The 24301-nt window shown below is 46.1% G+C and overlaps 1 protein-coding gene across 6 annotated transcripts in view; it reads left to right on the plus strand.

Annotated features, from left to right (window-relative positions):
- pde3a.L (phosphodiesterase 3A L homeolog) overlaps positions 1-24301 on the plus strand; it is an 83224-nt gene that overhangs the window by 22729 nt on the left and 36194 nt on the right. For 4 of the 6 annotated variants that reach the window (XM_041585762.1, XM_018251813.2, XM_041585763.1 and 1 more), the window contains exons 1-2: positions 20967-21086; positions 21530-21580. The exons of 1 other annotated variant lie outside the window; for it this stretch is intronic. In XM_041585762.1, the coding sequence (XP_041441696.1) occupies positions 20982-21086; positions 21530-21580 (156 nt within the window). In that variant the 5' untranslated portion in view covers positions 20967-20981. Of the gene's footprint in view, positions 1-20966; positions 21087-21529; positions 21581-24301 lie in introns of those variants that run through there. One more of the 6 variants, XM_041585764.1, reaches the window with a different exon arrangement.

Here is a 24301-nt window from a genome sequence, read left to right on the forward strand (position 1 = left end):
ACAGATATAATGTGCTCCTGCTCCCCTACTGTAAGGCTACTGTAACTCCCAGCAGGGCTTTATTGTAAGAGATCATACACAGATATAATGTGCTCCTGCTCCCCTACTGTAAGGCTACTGTAACTCCCAGCAGGGCTTTATTGTAAGAGATCATACACAGATATAATGTGCTCCTGCTCCCCTACTGTAAGGCTACTGTAACTCCCAGCAGGCCTTTATTGTAAGAGATCATACACAGATATAATGTGCTCCTGCTCCCCTATTGTAAGGCTACTGTAACTCCCAGCAGGGCTTTATTGTAAGAGATTATACACAGATATAATGTGCTCCTGCTCCTCTACTGTAAGGCTACTGTAACTCCCAGCAGGGCTTTATTGTAAGAGATCATACACAGATATAATGTGCTCCTGCTCCCCTATTGTAAGGCTACTGTAACTCCCAGCAGGGCTTTATTGTAAGAGATTATACACAGATATAATGTGCTCCTGCTCCTCTACTGTAAGGCTACTGTAACTCCCAGCAGGGCTTTATTGTAAGAGATCATACACAGATATAATGTGCTCCTGCTCCCCTACTGTAAGGCTACTGTAACTCCCAGCAAGACTGTAAGAGATGATACAACATTAAGCAGGTGAAACCAGAGGGGGATATTAACCATAGAAAGACTGACATATGATATAATGGGGAGGCTTAGCCTGTGGCCCTCCAGCTGTTCTTCTGTATTTATATTAACATTAACCCTGCGGTTATGGGCCCCTCATGTCTGACTGGGGCCCCGTGATGTGACTGTGTGACTGGCAGCAGTGCAGGGAAACCAGTAACACCACCGGCAGGGAGTTGATATCTTGTTTTTTATGTGAGTGACGAAAACGTTGCTAATCAGCTCAGAGCAGGCGACGTCTCCCCTAATCTCCCCCCAACCCACATGTTCCCCTTATAGACGGGGCGGGGGCAGAAGGGCAGAGAAACGGCCTCAGTGTTTTCTTAACCATTTCTACTGCACTGTTAAAGGGACAGTGTCCTGAGCTGGAATTTTATTGCTGCACCTGAGCCTTCCTCTAATCTACCAGAACCACTGCTTTAAATCTTAATGTGCCGTATATTGTACAACCAACTGGATCCTGTTTATTCACTAATTGTTGGTCAAAAATAAACTGCCACTCGAAAAGTTAGAGATCAAGAGAACTGACCAATGAGAAAGCTGCTGGTCAAAAACACATGCAAGACGATTGACCAATGAGCAGAACCAGGCCAAGTACTATAGGCACCCAAGAGAGTGTTGTTTAGCCCAGCCCCCTGCCTGCTCACTATTCAGCACCCCACAACCCCGGCCACATGTGACTTGCACAGTGCAGAGTATTCCTGGTACTCATGTGACTGTCTCTACTTCCTTTGCACGGGGGAGTGTATTTCCTGGTACTCATGTGACTGTCTCTACTTCCTTTGCACGGGGGAGTGTATTTCCTGGTACTCGTGTGACTGTCTCTACTTCCTTTGCACGGGGGAGTGTATTTCCTGGTACTCATGTGACTGTCTCTACTTCCTTTGCACGGGGGAGTGTATTTCCTGGTACTCGTGTGACTGTCTCTACTTCCTTTGCACGGGGGAGTGTATTTCCTGCTACTCGTGTCACTGTCTCTACTTCCTTTGCACGGGGGAGTGTATTTCCTGGTACTCGTGTGACTGTCTCTACTTCCTTTGCACGGGGGAGTGTATTTCCTGGTACTCGTGTGACTGTCTCTACTTCCTTTGCACGGGGGAGTGTATTTCCTGGTACTCGTGTGACTGTCTCTACTTCCTTTGCACGGGGGAGTGTATTTCCTGGTACTCGTGTGACTGTCTCTACTTCCTTTGCACGGGGGAGTGTATTTCCTGGTACTCGTGTCACTGTCTCTACTTCCTTTGCACGGGGGAGTGTATTTCCTGGTACTCATGTGACTGTCTCTACTTCCTTTGCACGGGGGAGTGTATTTCCTGGTACTCATGTGACTGTCTCTACTTCCTTTGCACGGGGGAGTGTATTTCCTGGTACTCGTGTGACTGTCTCTACTTCCTTTGCACGGGGGAGTGTATTTCCTGGTACTCGTGTCACTGTCTCTACTTCCTTTGCACGGGGGAGTGTATTTCCTGGTACTCGTGTGACTGTCTCTACTTCCTTTGTACGGGGGAGTGTATTTCCTGGTACTCGTGTGACTGTCTCTACTTCCTTTGCACGGGGGAGTGTATTTCCTGGTACTCGTGTCACTGTCTCTACTTCCTTTGCACGGGGGAGTGTATTTCCTGGTACTCATGTGACTGTCTCTACTTCCTTTGCATGGGGGAGTGTATTTCCTGGTACTCGTGTGACTGTCTCTACTTCCTTTGCATGGGGGAGTATATTTCTTGGTTCCCGTGTGACTGTCTCTACTTCCTTTGCACGGGGGAGTGTATTTCCTGGTACTCGTGTGACTGTCTCTACTTCCTTTGCATGGGGGAGTATATTTCTTGGTTCCCGTGTGACCGTCTCTACTTCCTTTGCACGGGGGAGTGTATTTCCTGGTACTTGTGTGACTGTCTCTACTTCCTTTGCATGGGGGAGTATATTTCTTGGTTCCCGTGTGACTGTCTCTACTTCCTTTGCACGCGGGAGTGTATTTCCTGGTACTCGTGTGACTGTCTCTACTTCCTTTGCATGGGGGAGTATATTTCTTGGTTCCCGTGTGACCGTCTCTACTTCCTTTGCACGGGGGAGTGTATTTCCTGGTACTCGTGTGACTGTCTCTACTTCCTTTGCATGGGGGAGTATAATTCTTGGTTCCCGTGTGACTGTCTCTACTTCCTTTACATGGGGGAGTGTATTTCCTGGTACTCATGTGACTGTCTCTACTTCCTTTGCACGAGGTGTGTATTTCCTGGTACTCGTGTGATTGTCTCTACTTCCTTTGCACGGGGGAGTATATTTCCTGGTACTCATGTGACTGTCTCTACTTCCTTTGCACGGGGGAGTGTATTTCCTGGTACTCATGTGACTGTCTCTACTTCCTTTGCACGGGGGAGTGTATTTCCTGGTACTTGTGTGTCTGTCTCTACTTCCTTTGCACGGGGGAGTGTATTTCCTGGTACTCGTGTGACTGTCTCTACTTCCTTTGCACGGGGGAGTATATTTCCTGGTACTCGTGTGACTGTCTCTACTTCCTTTGCACGGGGGAGTGTATTTCCTGGTACTCATGTGACTGTCTCTACTTCCTTTGCACGGTGGAGTGTATTTCCTGGTACTCATGTGACTGTCTCTACTTCCTTTGCACGGGGAGTGTATTTCCTGGTACTCGTGTGATTGTCTCTACTTCCTTTGCACGGGGGAGTATATTTCCTGGTACTCGTGTGATTGTCTCTACTTCCTTTGCACGGGGGAGTATATTTCCTGGTACTCGTGTGATTGTCTCTACTTCCTTTGCACGGGGGAGTGTATTTCCTGGTACTCGTGTGACTGTCTCTACTTCCTTTGCACGGGGGTGAAACCCACATGTCTCTATACTTTGTCAGAGCTGGATCCATGTGACACAATCTGAGTGCTAGCTCTGTGAGCAAGGACCTTTGCAGCAATACCTACAGCACTGTGCAATATGTCGGTGCTCTATAAATACATGTTAATGATAATAATAATAATAATAATAATAAAATACCCTGAGTTTGAATAAGGGAAGTGCCAGAGGCAGTTTTATGGGCGACATAATGAACTGAACGTGATTAACCTTCGCTCGTTGCATTGGCCGCTAGTCGTATTCTCGCCGCTGTCGCTTATTGCCGCCTCCCCCTCCCCCTCCCAACAGCATGAGTCACATTTTCCATGTTCTTCCTACATCAGGATATTGCTGAAGTAAAGAAGAGGAAATAATAAAGAACAATTCATTAGCACAACAATTAACCTTATTCCCCTTAACATGTTCCTTTAAGAGGCAAGTGCAATGGCCCTGGGAAAGCTGATTTGCTGCTGAGAGTTGCAGTTTAATAATACGCAGAACTGGCCTATCGAGATCAGGAAGCCAGTCAGATAACAGTGGGGGGTTCCCTCAGAGCTTAAAGGGTTATAGTTCTGTGTAACTGTCATTGTGTCTGTCCCTTTCTCTGCACTGCTGCTTCTGACTCCTGATACAACTTCCCAATATCCATTCATTCCTCATTCTCACTGGGTTTATAGTTCTGTGTAACTGTCATTGTGTCTGTCCCTTTCTCTTCTCTGCACTGCTGCCTCTGACTCCTGATACAACTTCCCAATATCCATTCATTCCTCATTCTCACTGGGTTTATAGTTCTGTGTAACTGTCATTGTGTCTGTCCCTTTCTCTGCACTGCTGCTTCTGACTCCTGATACAACTTCCCAATATCCATTCATTCCTCATTCTCACTGGGTTTATAGTTCTGTGTAACTGTCATTGTGTCTGTCCCTTTCTCTGCACTGCTGCTTCTGACTCCTGATACAACTTCCCAATATCCATTCATTCCTCATTCTCACTGGGTTTATAGTTCTGTGTAACTGTCATTGTGTCTGTCTGTCCTGTTTTCTGGGTCTGACTCTGTGAACCAGTGGTTTGTGCTATATTATGTCATGATTCAGAACCAGCAGTGCAGGAGAGAATAAATAGGCATACTACTTGTTTGCAGTTGGAGTCTGTGTGCTGCTCGGGCTGTGACTATGGTATCGGGAAACTGTTTCTGTACAATTTGCGGACACCGCAGAAATCACACCGAGGGGATTAATATCAGCTCTTCACTCTCACCGGGCAGATATTTGTTCAACAAACAGAGTGTCAGCGAGAAGGAAAATTAATCCCCAAGTGCGGGCCGGGAGTTGTTTGCACTTTGTTTCATGTCAGGATCATTTGTGGCTTCATTTAGAGAAGGGCTGGAGATGTCGTTGTTGCACTGGAGTGACAAGCTAAATATTGGTATGGCAGCTCCCACCCATGTACAGAATTACAAAGTCAGGAATGTTCTGGGCCCTCAGAAGGGGGACTAAAGCCTAATAATGAATCAGTAAATATAAAAACATGACGTGTATCATTTATGGACATTTTTGTTAAGCTTTATGACTGATCCTGGCGTGGAGCTATTTGTGTTGGGGAGTCGGAACTTTCAGTGCTCATTCCAAGTGTTTGTGCAGAGACGTTTTTCTTATTAAATGTCGCCCATTTGGTGCTGGGCACAATAATGACAGTAGGGGGGTAAATAAGGACAGGGGGTAACTGCAGAGCAAGTTGGGGTATTAGGGGGAATAAGACGGGGTAAGATGGTCGTGTTTTGGGCAAGATAATAAAATCAGGACATTGTCATTATTAGTTATTTTTCCCTCCCCAAATTCTGAGCGAAATTCCTTAGATTTAGACATTGATTAATTCAAACGATTTGAAACAATTCCCAGATGGAATCAAACTGTCCCGAAAATGTGGGTTATTGGGAGGAGAGGCAGAAAGGAGGGAAAGTTCTGTTGAAAACCCCCCTCACCCCCGGGAATATTATCTGGGGAACCAATTAGTGATGCGGCAAATGAGACTTTCCCTCTTTATTCACATTCAGCAATTATCTCTGCAGCTTGGCACAGAGAGGGCAATCTCTTAAAGAGACACTGCCACCCCATATTGTCACCATCTCATTGGCACAGCCTCCCCATATTCATATCATCTCATTGGCACTGCTGTCCCATAATGTCACCATCTCATTGGCACTGCCACCCCATAATGTCACCATCTCATTGGTACTGCCATCCCATATTGTCAATATCGCATCGGCACTGCCATTCCATAATTTCACCATCTCATTGGCACAGCCATCCCATATTCTGATCATCTCATTGGATTTGTCACCCCAAATTCATATCATCTCAGTGGTACTGCCACCCCATAATGTCACCATCTCATTGGCACTGCCACCCCATATTCATATCATCTCATTGGCACTGCCTCCCCATAATGTCACCATCTCATTGGCACTGCCACCCAATAATGTCACCATCTCATTGGATTTGCCACCCCATAATGTCACCATCTCATTGGCACTGCCACCCCATAATGTCACCATCTCATTGGCACTGCCATCCCATATTCATATCATCTCATTGGCACTGCCACCCCTTAATGTCACCATCTCATTGGCACTGCCACCCCATATTGTCACCATCTCATTGGCACTGCCACTCCATATTGTCACCATCTCATTGGCACTGCCACCCCATATTGTCACCATCTCATTGGCACTGCCACCCCATATTGTCACCATCTCATTGGCACTGCCACCCCATATTGTCACCATCTCGTTGGCACTGCCATCCCATATTCATATCATCTCATTGGCACTGCCATCCCATATTGTCACCATCTCATTGGCACTGCCACCCCATATTGTCACCATCTCGTTGGCACTGCCATCCCATATTCATATCATCTCATTGGCACTGCCATCCCATATTGTCACCATCTCATTGGCACTGCCACCCCATATTGTCACCATCTCATTGGATTTGTCACCCCAAATTCATATCATCTCATTGGTACTGCCACCCCATATTCATATCATCTCATTGGTACTGCCACCCCATATTCATATCATCTCATTGGCACTGCCACCCCATAATGTCACCATCTCATTGGCACTGCCATCCCATAATGTCACCATCTCATTGGCACTGCCACCCCATAATGTCACCATCTCATTGCCACTGCCACCCCATAATGTCACCATCTCATTGGCACTGCCTCCCCATATTGTCACCATCTCATTGCCACTGCCACCCCATATTGTCACCATCTCGTTGGCACTGCCATCCCATATTCATATCATCTCATTGGATTTGTCACCCCAAATTCATATCATCTCATTGGTACTGCCACCCCATAGTGTCACTATCTCATTGGCACAGCCTCCCCATATTCATATCATCTCATTGGCACTGCCACCCCATAATGTCACCATCTAATTGGTACTGCCACCCCATATTGTAAATATCACATCGGCAGCCACTGCCATTGCAAAATGTCACCATCTCATTGGCACTGCCATCCCATATTCATTTCATTGGTACTGCCACCAAATATTGTCAATATCTTATTGGCACTGCCATCCCATATTCTTATCATCTCATTGGCACTGCCACCCCATAATGTCTCCATCTCATTGGCAAATGTAACGTTCCTTTTCTGGTTATTGGTTTCTATACAAATGTGTGGGTGCTGGTTTTATCTAGTGATCTGCTGCTGGGTCCAGTACTGGTTCTGCTCCCTAATAATAAACATCATTGGTTGGTCCCAGCACCCAGTACTTTTCTCTGTCACCCCCAGTCTCACTTGGTCTCTCCCAATGTAACTGATCCAAAGAAAAATTAACATCAATATAGAAACTGAACTGAACTGAATGTGCCCAAATCATTCAGACCAATGGAAATAATCAAATTAAAGCAAAATAACAAATAAAGCATCAGGAAATCAAATACATTTATATACAATGAACATAAATAAAAAAAATAAAAACTCAATAAAAAAACTAAAATAATAAAAAAGATAAAAAATTATGAAAAGATATAGAGATAGAGATAGTCACATGAGTACCAGGAAATACACTCCCCCGTGCAAAGGAAGTAGAGACAGTCACACAAGTACCAGGAAATACACTCCCCCATGCAAAGGAAGTAGAGACAGTCACATGAGTACCAGGAAATACACTCCCCCGTGCAAAGGAAGTAGAGACAGTCACACGAGTACCAGGAAATACACTCCCCTGTGCAAAGGAAGTAGAGACAGTCGCATGAATACCAGGAAATACACTCCCCCATGCAAAGGAAGTAGAGACAGTCACACGAGTACCAGGAAATACACTCCCTGTGCAAAGGAAGTAGAGACAGTCACACGAGTACCAGGAAATACTCTCCCCCGTGCAAAGGAAGTAGAGACAGTCACACGAGTACCAGGAAATACACTCCCCCGTGCAAAGGAAGTAGAGACAGTCACACGAGTACCAGGAAATACACTCCCCTGTGCAAAGGAGGTAGAGACAGTCACACGAGTACCAGGAAATACACTCCCCCGTGCAAAGGAAGTAGAGACAGTCACACGAGTACCAGGAAATACACTCCCTGTGCAAAGGAAGTAGAGACAGTCACACAAGTACCAGGAAATACACTCCCCCGTGCAAAGGAAGTAGAGACAGTCACACGAGTACCAGGTAATACACTCCCTGTGCAAAGGAAGTAAGAGACAGTCACACAAGTACCAGGAAATACACTCCCCTGTGCAAAGGAAGTAGAGACAGTCACATGAGTACCAGGAAATACACTCCCCCGTGCAAAGGAAGTAGAGACAGTCACACGAGTACCAGGAAATACACTCCCCTGTGCAAAGGAAGTAGAGACAGTCACATGAATACCAGGAAATACACTCCCCCATGCAAAGGAAGTAGAGACAGTCACACGAGTACCAGGAAATACACTCCCTGTGCAAAGGAAGTAAGAGAGAGTCACACAAGTACCAGGAAATACACTCCCCTGTGCAAAGGAAGTAGAGACAGTCACACGAGTACCAGGAAATACACTCCCCTGTGCAAAGGAGGTAGAGACAGTCACACGAGTACCAGGAAATACACTCCCCCGTGCAAAGGAAGTAGAGACAGTCACACGAGTACCAGGAAATACACTCCCCCGTGCAAAGGAAGTAGAGACAGTCACACGAGTACCAGGAAATACACTCCCCCGTGCAAAGGAAGTAGAGACAGTCACACGAGTACCAGGAAATACACTCCTCTGTGCAAAGGAAGTAGAGACAGTCACATGAATACCAGGAAATACACTCCCCCATGCAAAGGAAGTAGAGACAGTCACACGAGTACCAGGAAATACACTCCCTGTGCAAAGGAAGTAGAGACAGTCACACAAGTACTAGGAAATACACTCCCCCGTGCAAAGGAAGTAGAGACAGTCACACGAGTACCAGGAAATACACTCCCCCGTGCAAAGGAAGTAGAGACAGTCACACGAGTACCAGGAAATACACTCCCCCGTGCAAAGAAAGTAGAGACAGTCACATGAGTACCAGGAAATACACTCCCCCGTGCAAAGGAAGTAGAGACAGTCACACAAGTACCAGGAAATACACTCCCCCGTGCAAAGGAAGTAGAGACAGTCACACGAGTACCAGGAAATACACTCCCCCGTGCAAAGGAAGTAAGAGACAGTCACACAAGTACCAGGAAATACACTCCCCTGTGCAAAGGAAGTAGAGACAGTCACATGAATACCAGGAAATACACTCCCCCATGCAAAGGAAGTAGAGACAGTCACACAAGTACCAGGAAATACACTCCCTGTGCAAAGGAAGTAAGAGACAGTCACACAAGTACCAGGAAATACACTCCCCCGTGCAAAGGAAGTAGAGACAGTCACACGAGTACCAGGAAATACACTCCCCTGTGCAAAGGAGGTAGAGACAGTCACACAAGTACCAGGAAATACACTCCCCCGTGCAAAGGAAGTAGAGACAGTCACACGAGTACCAGGAAATACACTCCCTGTGCAAAGGAAGTAAGAGACAGTCACACAAGTACCAGGAAATACACTCCCCTGTGCAAAGGAAGTAGAGACAGTCACACGAGTACCAGGAAATACACTCCCCTGTGCAAAGGAGGTAGAGACAGTCACACGAGTACCAGGAAATACACTCCCCCGTGCAAAGGAAGTAGAGACAGTCACACGAGTACCAGGAAATACACTCCCCCGTGCAAAGGAAGTAGAGACAGTCACACGAGTACCAGGAAATACACTTCCCCATGCAAAGGAAGTAGAGACAGTCACACGAGTACCAGGAAATACACTCCCTGTGCAAAGGAAGTAAGAGACAGTCACACAAGTACCAGGAAATACACTCCCCCGTGCAAAGGAAGTAGAGACACATGAGTGAAATTCTCAGAAATACAACTGGCGCCTGGTTTATCAAACATTTTCGACAGAATTTAGTATAATTATTTATTTGCATTAGCCGCACCTCCCAACAAATCATCACTTTCGATTAGAGTCCAGAAATGTGAATGTCCTGACAACTCCAAAATATACTGAAAGGTTATTTGTCCTTAAGGTTGGTTTTGCCTTAGACAGAAGCTACAAATTATATTTTGTGATCTGATGTTTCATTGTGTGACTATATGAAGCATGTTTGTGATTGGAAGAAGAATTTATCTGCACAGAATGGATTGTGTAAATATATGAAGCAATTTTGTGATTGGAAGAAGAATGTATCTGCACAGAATGGATTGTGTGAATATACAAAGCAGGTTTGTGATTGGAAGAAGAATGTATCTGCACAGAATGGATTGTGTGACTACTATATGAAGCATGTTTGTGATTGGAAGAACAATGTATCTACACAGAATGGATTGTGTGACTATACAAGGCAAGTTTGTGATTGGAAGAAGAATGTATCTGCACAGAATGGATTGTGTGAATATACAAAGCAATTTTGTGATGAGAAGAAGAATGTATCTGCACAGAATGGATTGTGTGACTATACGAAGCAAGTTTGTTATTGGAAGAATAATGTATCTGCACAGAATGGATTGTGTGACTATACAAGGCAAGTTTGTGATTGGAAGAAGAATGTATCTGCACAGAATGGATTGTGTGAATATACAAAGCAATTTTGTGATTAGAAGAATAATGTATCTGCACAGAATGGATTGTGTGACTATATGAAGCAAGTTTGTGATTGGAAGAAGAATGTATCTGCACAGAATGGATTGTGTGACTATATGAAGCAAGTTTGTGATTGGAAGAAGAATGTATTGGCACAGAATGAATTATGTGAATATATGAAGCAATTTTGTGATTGGAAGAAGAATGTATCTGCACAGAATGGATTGTGTGACTATATGAAGCAAGTTTGTGATTGGAAGAAGAATTTATCTGCACAGAATGGATTGTGTGGCTATACAAGGCAATTTTGTGATTGGAAGAAGAATGTATCTGCACAGAATGGATTGTGTGGATAGAAAAGGAAACCTATTTTGTGCATTATCAGGGAGGGAGGGAGGAAATAGATGAATTTGCTGGGGGAAGTGTATTTTGTGGCACAGAAGTAAAACAGGAACAGGACATAATGTAGAAAGGCGCCAGTTGTTTAGAAATGAAACAAGACTTTCCCAGTTGTCTGGCAGAAGAGCTGGAGGGGTCACACAGCCAACACCCCCCCCCCCCCGGTGGATATTTAATATATTCCTGGGTCTCCCCCATGCGCTTCCCTTTCCTCCGTGCAATTACCCCCTTGGCTCTTCGCTGACACAAGAGAACATGGAAACTCCAGGGATTTGAGCCCAGAGTCGTGCGTCACTGAGGCCTAATCTCTTCCAGCTGCTGAGACTTGGGGGGGGGGAAGGGGCCCCTCTGAACTCTCACTGCCGACACAACGGGCCCCTCTCTGCTCCTCTCACTTCCCTTTCCCAGGCTCAACCCCCCCCCCCGCCTCAATGTGCAAAGTGTCACATAAAGTGACAAACACACAAAGATCCCACACTGGCACCCCTACATCTCTCTATAGGAAACTGCTCCCCGATACTGGAACTCATCTGCTCTTAACCCTTTCCCTGCCACACCCCTGGCCTCTTGCCAAGAATCCAGGGCACAGAAACATTCGTTGGCAGCTGAGGGGTTAAATAGCATGGGTGCAGTGCCAGGGAAATACCCACAGGAACGGGGGCCCAGAGCCCAATGTAACGGGAAGTTCAGCAGCTGACGATTCATTGGTTCCACTTTATGTTCTGCAGCATTGGCTTCAATACAGTGTAACAGGAAATACACTCCCCCTCTACAAAGGAAGTACAGAGAATCAGAGCTCTGTACCTGGGTAAGTACTGGGGGAGATTCACTTACCCAGGGGGAGGTTCCTGTCTGACCATGGGAAAGAGAACAGCCCAGGAGCAGGAAGTACAGAGAATCAGAGCTCTGTACCTGGGTAAGTACTGGGGGAGATTGGATTCACTTACCCAGGGGGAGGTTCCTGTCTGACCATGGGAAAGAGAACAGCCCAGGAGCAGGAAGTACAGAGAATCAGAGCTCTGTACCTGGGTCTGTTGGTCTTTATTATTTATTTTTTTATCGTTTTTTTTTTTAATGACTTCTTCTGAATCTTTCCGGCTTTCAAATTGGGGGTCACCGACCCCATTTAAAAACAAACGCTCTGTAAGGCTACAAATGTATTGTTATTGTTACTTTTTATTCCTCATCTTTCTATTCAGGCCTCTCCTATTCATATTCCAGTCTCTTATTCAAATCAATGCATGGTTGCTGGGGGAATTTGGACCCTAGCAACCAGACGGCTGAAATGACAAACTGGAGAGCTGCTGAATAAAAAGCTAAATAAGTCAAAAACCACAAATAATAAAAAATGAAAACCAATTACAAATTGTCTCACAATATCCTTCTCTACATCATACTAACAGTTAATTTAAAGGGGAACAACCCCTTTAATAATTGGGTAGATTATCCATGTCTGTCTTATTGAATGGACAGCTACACTCATACTCATACTCACACTCACAATATAATTCCCCTTTAGTCTGGCACTGGCCCTACAGATGCGTGTGAACTCACCCCTTTGCATTATTAGATGGTACAAACGTCCCGACTGCCCCCCAGTTCTGACCACTGTTCTGTTACTTTCTTCCCTCTTGTACCTGACAGTTGCACCACCTTAATGACAGTTGCACTCACAGGATCCAGAGCTGCACTGGGAGAGGGTTAGTAAGTGGCAGTTAGAGAAACACCTGAGAGGGGACATTAATCCATCAGAAATTTCCCGTTGGGGGAATTAAAGGGGAAGTAAACAGAATGAGCAGCAGGATTTTGTATGTTCCCAATGTGGCACAGCGGTGGCTCCTCACAGTACTGACTGGGCCTTTGCCTGGGTCTCCCCATTACTATGAGCAGGAGGGCAGGAAGAATTGGGGGAAGTCATTTGGGCCCCTGTTGGAATGAGAAGTGGGAGCCGGGGGATCTGGGGCTCCTTCTACAGAATAACATTGTGTTTATTTGGTTTGGGCTTGAGCTGTCGATTGATTCTGATTGGAGGAACCCAAAAACTCTACTTGGGGCCCCACATATTATTAATAAGGGTGTCGGGAGTTGTCCCTGCCTGCAGGGCTTTCTACTTCACTAGTTCTGTCTTGCTTGTGCCCCCAATCATTACTGGGGATCCCACGGCTGAAACATGAACTGGGGCTTCCGGCTGCCCAGATGGCGCTGTTCTCCTCCCGCTGGCACTCGGGACTGAACTCTCTCTCACACCCGAGCGCCAGATGGGAAAAACAGCAGCTCAGATAAATGTGGGGTTTGTGTCATTTCCAGTAGGTGTGAGTGTCCTGTTATATGAGAGCAATGAAATGAGAGAGTGCAGGAGTCGGAGCAGCCAGTGCAGTGTCTGTTATTCCAATCAGGATGGGAACTAATTAAATGCACTTGTAATAATTCTGCACAACGACCCCATTCATTCCCACGGCTGGGGAAATACTCCAGGCAAAACAGTGAGGGGCCCCCAAATTACTCCATCAATTCACTCTGCTGCCTGCAAGACATTAACCCTGTAGCGGCACTGCTATTATTAACCCTCGAATGCACAGGCCGCATTAAGGTACAGCAGAGAGAAGGGCGTTAACCCTATCAGGACAAGGATCAAATCTGTAAAGTGCAGTAGAGAGACAGAATATTAACTGAGCAACGACAAGGAGAATTAACTCTATACACTACAACTGACAGCTAGGCATTAACCCTATTAGGCACAGCTGAAAGAATTGCAGATGATAGACATGCTTTGTCCTATAATATGTATTATAAGGGATAATGTACCCCCTACTGTAAATGATAAGGATATTAGAAGTCACTGAGGGGTTGTTCTGTGACCATATAAAGGCACAAGGCTGCAGGCTGAGTTATACAGGGAACTCTGAGTATCACTCATGTATTATAAGGGATAATGTACCCCCTACTGTAAATGATAAGGATATTAGAAGTCACTGAGGGGTTGTTCTGTGACCATATAAAGGCACAAGGCTGCAGGCTGAGTTATACAGGGAACTCTGAGTATCACTCATGTATTATAAGGGATAATGTACCCCCTACTGTAAATGATAAGGATATTAGAAGTCACTGAGGGGTTGTTCTGTGACCATATAAAGGCACAAGGCTGCAGGCTGAGTTATAAACAGTGCAATTTAGAAATGAAATGAAGATGGGGGTATATCTGTGCTGATATATTATACTGTTACATTATGTGCATATATGATATTGGGGTGACAGTAGAAAGGGATTTATTGGGGGTATCAGTGATATTTGGTGACACTTGGCCCTGAGTCGAAGGTTTGTGGGCGACTGTTTATACCGGGGAGAGATGGATGTGGCAGAGGAGAAACCATAACAAAGTCGGTGCAGTTTACTTTAGAAATCTCAGTAAATTCTCAATAATCTAAACATCGGCCGCTGCCCATAAATCACTGGGTGACGTCACATGTTCACTGCGCTGCTTCTCTATGTGCGGAACTGACTGGGCTGGACTCAGTTATGATTGGCTCAGAGATACAGGAGGAGGAGGAGTCTCGGCATACTATCCTTATTTCTGGGGAGTTATTATATTAATAAAAGTCATTATTATTAACAGGCAGATGTGTTGCAGATACATTACTGTAGGCACTGCCATGTTGTTTGGTATTTTTCACTGCAATGACTAGAGCTGGCCATTAGGTGGCGCTGCTGTTCTACACTGGTCTAACTCAATGGACAAGGGGCAGTTTTAACCCTACATGGGGCAGATCTCAGGGCAGAGGCAAGTTGGGCTAAGGAGAGTGATTTTGGGGCAAAAGCACTGGTTCTGGTGGAGTTAGGAGCTCAAGCAGAACAAATCAGTGACCACCATTTAGAATGTCCCCTAGAATGTCACGTCAACACATACTGCCACTGTCTGCCCTTAATGTATGGTATTCGACAAAAATCGAGTTTTAGGGAAGACATTTGTCTGTCCTTCTATCTCTCCCAGCTATTGGATAAATATCACACAGCTCCTCGGGGGCGGGCACAGTCATTTCCAGTTTACTTTCTACCTGAATTCCCACTGCAAACTGATATCCAAAAATTATAAATATGCCAGTGTCTCATATATAGGAAGTAGAGACAGTCACACGAGTACCAGGAAATACACTCCCCCGTGCAAAGGAAGTAGAGACAGTCACACGAGTACCAGGAAATACACTCCCCCGTGCAAAGGAAGTAGAGACAGTCACACGAGTACCAGGAAATACACTCCCCCGTGCAAAGGAAGTAGAGACAGTCACACGAGTACCAGGAAATACACTCCCCCGTGCAAAGGAAGTAGAGACAGTCACACGAGTACCAGGAAATACACTCCCCCGTGCAAAGGAAGTAGAGACAGTCACACAAGTACCAGGAAATACACTCCCCTGTGCAAAGGAAGTAGAGACAGTCACACGAGTACCAGGAAATACACTCCCCCGTGCAAAGGAAGTAGAGACAGTCACACGAGTACCAGGAAATACACTCCCCCGTGCAAAGGAAGTAGAGACAGTCAGACGAGTACCAGGAAATACACTCCCCCGTACAAAGGAAGTAGAGACAGTCACACGAGTACCAGGAAATACACTCCCGCATGCAAAGGAAGTAGAGACAGTCACACGAGTACCAGGAAATACACTCCCCCGTACAAAGGAAGTAGAGACAGTCACACGAGTACCAGGAAATACACTCCCCCGTGCAAAGGAAGTAGAGACAGTCACACGAGTACCAGGAAATACACTCCCCCGTACAAAGGAAGTAGAGACAGTCACACGAGTACCAGGAAATACACTCCCCCGTACAAAGGAAGTAGAGACAGTCACACGAGTACCAGGAAATACACTCCCCCGTACAAAGGAAGTAGAGACAGACACACGAGTACCTGGAAATACACTCCCCTGTGCAAAGGAAGTAGAGACAGTCACACGAGTACCAGGAAATACACTCCCCCGTACAAAGGAAGTAGAGACAGTCACACGAGTACCAGGAAATACACTCCCCCGTACAAAGGAAGTAGAGACAGTCACACGAGTACCAGGAAATACACTCCCGCATGCAAAGGAAGTAGAGACAGTCACACGAGTACCAGGAAATACACTCCCCCGTACAAAGGAAGTAGAGACAGTCACACGAGTACCAGGAAATACACTCCCCCGTACAAAGGAAGTAGTGACAGACACACGAGTACCTGGAAATACACTTCCCTGTGCAAAGGAAGTAGAGATAGTCACACGAGTACCAGGAAATACACTCCCCCGTACAAAGGAAGTAGAGACAGACACACGAGTACCAGGAAATACACTCCCCCGTACAAAGGAAGTAGAGACAGACACACGAGTACCCAGAAATACACTCCCCCGTGCAAAGGAAGTAGAGACAGTCACACGAGTACCAGGAAATACACTCCCCCGTGCAAAGGAAGTAGAAACAGTCACACGAGTACCAGGAAATACACTCCCCCGTACAAAGGAAGTAGAGACAGACACACGAGTACCAGGAAATACACTCCCCCGTACAAAGGAAGTAGAGACAGTCACACGAGTACCAGGAAATACACTCCCGCATGCAAAGGAAGTAGAGACAGTCACACGAGTACCAGGAAATACACTCCCCCGTACAAAGGAAGTAGAGACAGTCACACGAGTACCAGGAAATACACTCCCCCGTACAAAGGAAGTAGTGACAGACACACGAGTACCTGGAAATACACTTCCCTGTGCAAAGGAAGTAGAGATAGTCACACGAGTACCAGGAAATACACTCCCCCGTACAAAGGAAGTAGAGACAGACACACGAGTACCAGGAAATACACTCCCCCGTACAAAGGAAGTAGAGACAGACACACGAGTACCCGGAAATACACTCCCCCGTGCAAAGGAAGTAGAGACAGTCACACGAGTACCAGGAAATACACTCCCCCGTGCAAAGGAAGTAGAAACAGTCACACGAGTACCAGGAAATACACTCCCCCGTACAAAGGAAGTAGAGACAGACACACGAGTACCCGGAAATACACTCCCCCGTGCAAAGGAAGTAGAGACAGTCACACGAGTACCATGAAATACACTCCCCCGTGCAAAGGAAGTAGAGACAGTCAGACGAGTACCAGGAAATACAAAGGAAGTAGAGACAGTCAGATGAGTACCAGGAAATAGAAAGGAAGAAGAGACATGTGCTGCCAAAAGCATTCGGATATCCCCAGGTCAATGTGCTGTGAATGAGAATACAGAGCCCAAGTCAATGTCTGAAATAGGAAAGGCCGCCGTGTTGCTGGTACTGAGTATCTGTGGCCATTGTGAGTAATAGTTTCGCTGTGTCATTTACACACAATAGCAAATACTCCTAATTGTTTGGGAAGAGAACATTAATATGATTGGGGGTTGGTGAGAAAGGGAACAGGTTTATTGACTCTGGATTGGATACAATGTCGCGTTTGTCTGATTGTACCAACATGGCAATTTCTGCCCATTAACCCTGTAATATCCCCGTCATCCCACATCTCTGTGTAAATTCTGTGCAGAACTACAAGTCCCACAATTCCCTCTGCACAACAGTTTGGACCTTTCCTATGTAAGGGGAATGTTTCCCATGAAGCAACACTGGATATACTGGAGGCAAGATTACTCTCTCCTTCTACACCTGAATCTAAACCTTAGGGTTGCTATGGTCCCTAGCAACCATCTACAAGGATTGGATATCAGTAGCCTAGTTTTCAGGTGAATTTCCCCTTTAATGTATATTTTTCAATGTCGTGTCGCATTTACTGAGCCCCCCATGAAGGGAAAAAAAGGGAGTTTTTGTGTATCAGACATTAAACAAAAGTCGTATGTAAAGTTTCGTACAGCCGGGGACTGGAGGTTTTATGAATGGGCCCTTCTGGGTGGGCTGCTTGCCCCATTACCTTAGTGGCCAGGAATGTGGGGAAAGGCGGCCAATGTGTTTAACATGACTGTGGTTATTGGGAGATACTGCGCCGCTGCTGCTGCTGCTGCTCCTCACCCCAATACTTTCTATAGAATACTGGGGATCATTCACTCTTATACTATTCATTTCCTTCCACTGAAGCCCAATTATTAATTAAAGTCATTGGTGAATCACACCTGTCTCTTTAAGCAGAAATATGTGCGGATTGGCTCGGACTTTCCTTTAAAGGGGAAATGTTTTGTTGTTGGAAAGGAGCCAGTAAAGCTTCTTCTCTCTCCCAGTGGCCTCTCCAGGCAGCAGTGCTGTAAATCAAAATACACCGCTCCTATAAAGGGGAAAATGAGCCTGCCCTGTAAGGCTTTTGCTCTGTTCCACTGTTAAATCTCTGCCATAAAGCAACACCGCGTTGCAGTAAATAAGGAGAACACTGTTGGTGACCTGTGCATAAAGGTGGGGACATTCTTTGTCTTTAGTTTCTAAATCAGCAAGAAATAGTTGCACATTATTCCAAGGGGTTCAGCAAGCCAACGGGGTGCAGAGGCGAAGGAACCAAACCTGGGTACCCCAAGGTACATCAATCCCTTTGGATGCTGAGCAATTCTGTGGGACAGTCTGATTGGTCAGGTGTAGATTGGTCAGTATTCAATGGGGTAAATGCAACACAGCAGGCCCAGCGGCAGCTCTAGTGTCGCCCCTTCCCTACTCAGCTTAGGATAATAGAAATTAGGCAAGTGGTGGGCGTGTGGCCATCCAGGGTTGGGGAGATGTTGGACCAGTGTGAATCTAGTCCATATGAAGATTTTTTTCAGGGGGCCCAGTCATGTATAGTTACACTACTGATTATTTCCACGTTACCCACCCCAGTCAGTAAAAGCCTTGCCCTACTGTCTCTATCTTGCCCTACTGTCTCCATCTACTAGTACGTTCTCCATCTTGTCCTACTGTCTCCATATTGCCCTATTGTCTACACATTTTGTCCTACTGTCTCCATCGTGCCCTACTGTCTCCATCTTGCCCTACTGTCTCCATCTTGCCCTACTGTCTCCATCTACTAGTACGTTCTCCATCTTGTCCCACTGTCTCCATCTTGCCCTACTGTCTCCATCTTGTCCTACTGTCTCCATCTTGCCCTACTGTCTCCATCTTGTCCTACTGTCTCCATCTTGCCCTGCTGTCTCCCTCTTGCCCTACTGTCTCCATCTTGTCCTACTGTCTCCATCTTGCCCTACTGTCTCCATCTTGCCCTACTGTCTCTTATGTTGCCCTACTGTCTCCATCTTGCCCTACTGTCTTTATCTTGCCATATTGTCTCCATCTTGTCCTACTGTCTTCATCTTCTACTACTGTCTCCATCTTGTCCTACTGTCTCCATCTTGTCCTACTGTCTCCATCTTGTCCTACTGTCTCCATCTTGTCCTACTGTCTCCATCTTGCCCTACTGTCTCCATCTTGTCCTACTGTCTCCATCTTGTCCTACTGTCTCCATCTTGCCCTACTGTCTCCATCTTGCACTACTGTCTCCATCTTGTCCTACTGTCTCCATCTTGCCCTACTGTCTCCATCTTGTCCTACTGTCTCCATCTTGCACTACTGTCTCCATCTTGTCCTACTGTCTCCATCTTGCCCTACTGTCTCCATCTTGTCCTACTGTCTCCATCTTGTCCTACTGTCTCCATCTTGCCCTACTGTCTCCATCTTGCACTACTGTCTCCATCTTGTCCTACTGTCTCCATCTTGCCCTACTGTCTCCATCTTGTCCTACTGTCTCCATCTTGTCCTACTGTCTCCATCTTGTCCTACTGTCTCTATCTTGTCCTACTGTCTCCATCTTGTCCTATTGTCTCCATCTTGCCCTACTGTCTCCATCTTGTCCTACTGTCTCCATCTTGTCCTACTGTCTCCATCTTGTCCTACTGTCTCCATCTTGCCCTACTGTCTCCATCTTGTCCTACTGTCTCCATCTTGTCTTACTGTCTCCATCTTGTCCTACTGTCTCCATCTTGCCCTACTGTCTCCATCTCTGTACCTGCTGCAGCTATTGTGAGAAGGAGTCTCGCACTATATGTGGGGTCCTTGGCAGTTGCCCGTGATCCCCCAGAGACCACCCCACATGTCAGTGAGGATTCCTCCTGTGAATGGAAAGAATGTATCTGCTAAATATTATTCTCTGGGCCGAGTGTTTTGTTATCAGACGTGTCACAGACCCTGGCGCACTCAGGTTCCCCCCATCTCAGCCCTGGGGTGGGGGGGAGCATTTCTATAACGAGTCACCTATAAATATTTTCCACTTGAGTGATGGGTGCCGGGAGCTGCCATGTGGATGTGAAGTGTCAGTGCTGTGGGATGGCAGTTTGGTTTATATCTCACCCTCTGTGCATATACTAACTGTCAGCTGGCGTGAGACAAGCCTTGCCATCCTGCCAGAGGGAGCTGGGAGTTACATTCTGCCAGAGGGGGCTGGGAGTTATGTGGGGAGGGTGTCCAACTGCACATAATTAACCCCTCCTGAGCCAGGTGGAGATTCAATTGCTGCTAAGTACTGCCCGTTATTTTAACCTTTGTATGAATTCTTAGTAATGAATGAACTCATTTGCATAAATCCCCCAGACTGCCTTCTGTCTGTTTCCTGTGAGCCGCATTTGCCCCTTATAAAGCCAAGTGCAAGTCCCTCACTGTCCAGCAGGTGGCAGAGTTTAGGTCTCAGGGGCCACAGAATTAGAGCGTGAGTGACTGGGAGTTTTGTGCAGGGAGTTGGGGGTGTTTATCCCCTGTATTGGGCAGATAATAAGTCCAGAGCAGTTCACCTGCGGTTCATGTGGGAGCAGTTCAGTTCTCATGTCGTTTAGTCAATGATTTCCTCTGGATATTAATTAGACCTTCCTTCCTCTTTCTAGGAACTTAATTACCCAGCAATTCATTAAGGGTGCACTGAGCTGTGCGTCCCTTTAACTCATGCTGTGCATCTGTCCTCACACGTCTACAGGCAAACAACATGGCAGCTCCTTCCCTTCTGTATCAGATCCACAGAGGAGCTCCCTGTATCAATATTTCTTCTTATATTTGGGATCTGGGATTGGAATATTTTCCTATGGATCTTGTGAGTCAATTGCAGAGCTTGTTCCTGGGGGAATATTTATTGCGCTCTTTCCTGGCTGCTTGATAAACGTAGATAAAGCGACTGTCTCTTAACTCTATAAGTGCCCCCGCGGCCTCCTCTAGGCCCTTCCTCAGACTTTGGAGGTATAAACCCTAAATGACTGGAGGACATGAAGTCCTGATTATTATTAAAGGGGAAGTTTGTCCTGTATATAACATATTTATACAAGTTTTAACTACCGGTTGCTATGGTGACAGGAGGTGATTTATTGGCATTGAATACCAACCAATCATATAATTGCTTTTAGGTTCTACATACTCACTGCTCATTGGGCGTGTCACATTTGGGACTTCCCATTCTGTCCCACTTTGTTTCTGATGTGAGTGTTTGGGGGGAACCATCCGAGCCCACAATTAAATGTCTCCTTCTCTTTCTCTCTGTAGTTAATGGGCCATTCGGAATGGGAACACAAGCGCGGATCCAGAGGCTCCCAGGTTAGTCCCTTCATTCTCTTTCACTATTGGTCTTGAGTGTGGCCCCCAGGATCCTGATAACCACAGGGGCCCTAGCCACTGAAGTAAGGATGATGCCCACATTTGAGAAGAAGTCTTTGGCTATTAGTAAACTACAAATCCATCATGGATTCTTGGACTTTCATAAATGACATTTGGTAACTAAAGTTGACAGAAAGGAATGATTTCTAATCGTAATTCCCAGCATGCAGTTCAACTAGTTCTTTGCATCTCTTGACCTGGTCCCTGAACCTTCTTTTCTAACCTGGACATTATATTAATGAGACTTCTACTACTGCCCCATGCAGAAAAGTTGCAGTAGATGGAGACAGTAGGACAAAATGGAGATAGTAGGACAAGATGGAGACAGTAGGACTAGATGGAGACAGTAGGGCAAGATGGAGGCAGTAGGACAAGATGGAGACAGTAGGACAAGATGGAGACAGTAGGACAAGATGAAGACAGTAGGATAAGATGGAGACAGTAGGACAAGATGGAGACAGTAGGACCAGATGGAGACAGTAGGACAAGATGGAGACATAGGACAAGATGGAGACATAGGACAAGATGGAGACATAGGACAAGATGGAGACAGTAGGGCAAGATGGAGACAGTAGGACAAGATGGAGACAGTAGGACAAGATGTTGACAGTAGGACAAGATGGAGACAGTAGGACAAGATGGAGACAGTAGGACAAGATGGAGACAGTAGGACAAGATGGAGATAGTAGGACAAGATGGAGACAGTAGGACAAGATGGAGATAGTAGGACAAGATGGACATTGTAGATAGCAGGTATAGTAGGGAGAGATGGTGTCTACAGTAACAGTGGGATAAAGGAATAAGCAAGTAGATGGAGACAGTAGAGCAAGATGGAGACAGTAGGACAAGATGAAGACAGTAGGGCAAGATGGAGACAGTAGGGCAAGATGGAGACAGTAGGGCAAGATGGAGACAGTAGGGCAAGATGGAGACAGTAGGGCAAGATGGAGACAGTAGGACAAGATGGAGACAGTAGGACAAGATGGAGACAGTAGGACAAGATGGAGACAGTAGGGCAAGATGGAGACAGTAGGGCAAGATACATTACTAGAGCAAGATTCAGAGTGTTGAGTAATATGTGTAGAGTGACACTTGTTCAGTTGTAGGTAAATATAACTCCCTGCACCCGCTGACAGACAAAGAGTGCACATGGGCAAGCAGTGAGTTGATTGTAGCACGGATCATTAGAATGATTAATTGGAACAGGTCATGGGACTGTACCCCCTAATTAGATAAATTCAGTTATTTATCCAGCAGAAACTTGAACTGTGCCCAATTGCAGCTCAGAATAATAAATAATGTTGATAAATTCCCCTGTGCCCTGCCGAGACCTCGGCTTCCCTGGGATCCTGTTGTTTGGCACCATGAGATATTAAGTAATAGACAGCGGGCAGGGGCGCATAATGTCCTTGGCAAGGGGACAGCTTGTACCTTACTGATTTGGGTATAAGTTTAGCTTTTCTCTACTGTGTAGGGACCTCCAGCCACAGGTTCTTGGGGCCTTCAGTTGCTGGGAGTTGGGGTTAGACATACTTGGCCTATTGAGTGCAGGAGTGAGACAGTGATGTCTGAAGATGGTACTACAGGAATTTTATTGTTGTTGAATTGTGACTTCTAGTGATATTTTAGCACTTTAGCTGCTCCGTGTTTCCCATCCCCAGGCCTCTCCTGATTGGACACTGACTTTGCAATTCTTAGCCCCCTTGTTTTTGGCCCCTTTCTCAGCCCCATGTGTGTGACATTCCAGGACAGTGGGATCACGTCTGACTCATTGCACCTCATTGCTTGGTGACAGCGCTGAAAACTCACTTTCCCATGGTTTGTGCCGACCCCAAAGGAAGGGGGGGATCTAAGAGCCGGGCGTCCCGTTTATCTATCCCAAATGTCTGACTGCACAACCAGGGGCCACATGTGGCCCTCCAAGCCTGTCCTCTATGACATCATCATTTGTACATTCTTTGATACAGGAGGATGTGATGTAACCCCCAACATGGAAACCAATGGAGTGCAGGGAGTTTCTGCCCCTAAAGTCGCCTGGGAATGATATACTGTGTCTGTACATATATATATATATATCTCCCTCCTGTGATCTATCTGGGGGCATATCTGGGCCTATATATTAGTTGTGGATCAGGGAGGGATAGTGTAGGGATAAATGTAGAGAGAGGAGCACATGGCCATTGTTATGTTTCATTCATTAGAATAATTGAGGGAGTGGGGCCTCCTGTTCCCATTCAGGGCCAGAACTCTGCACTTTACCCCCTAGTTCCTAAGCAACACTTACTCCAAGATTAAACGCTTCCTGCGCTGCACCTCTCTATGCGACTCACTGACAGTCCCGGAGCTTCTGCTCTGCACTTTCATTTGCCCTTCTTGTCTCTGGGCTCCGAACAAGCTGATCTGCAGGGAATGTTCTGTGGGGATGAGACTGAATCCCTAGAAAATCCCTGGGATAGAGAGAAGGATGAAGAGAAGGAGAGAAACTTTCCCTTTTATTGATGAGGTAACATTCTATCTCTATCATTCTACCCCAATGGGAATAATGTCTGTGTGACTGTGGGATAGTAGGTATAGTAGGGAGAGATGTGTCTATAGTAACAGTGGATAATAGTCTCTGGGAAGGGAGTGTGACTGTGGGATAGCAGGTATAGTAGGGAGAGA

The sequence above is a fragment of the Xenopus laevis genome, chromosome 3L (genome assembly GCF_017654675.1).
Source record: "Xenopus laevis strain J_2021 chromosome 3L, Xenopus_laevis_v10.1, whole genome shotgun sequence".
NCBI lineage: Eukaryota > Metazoa > Chordata > Amphibia > Anura > Pipidae > Xenopus > Xenopus laevis.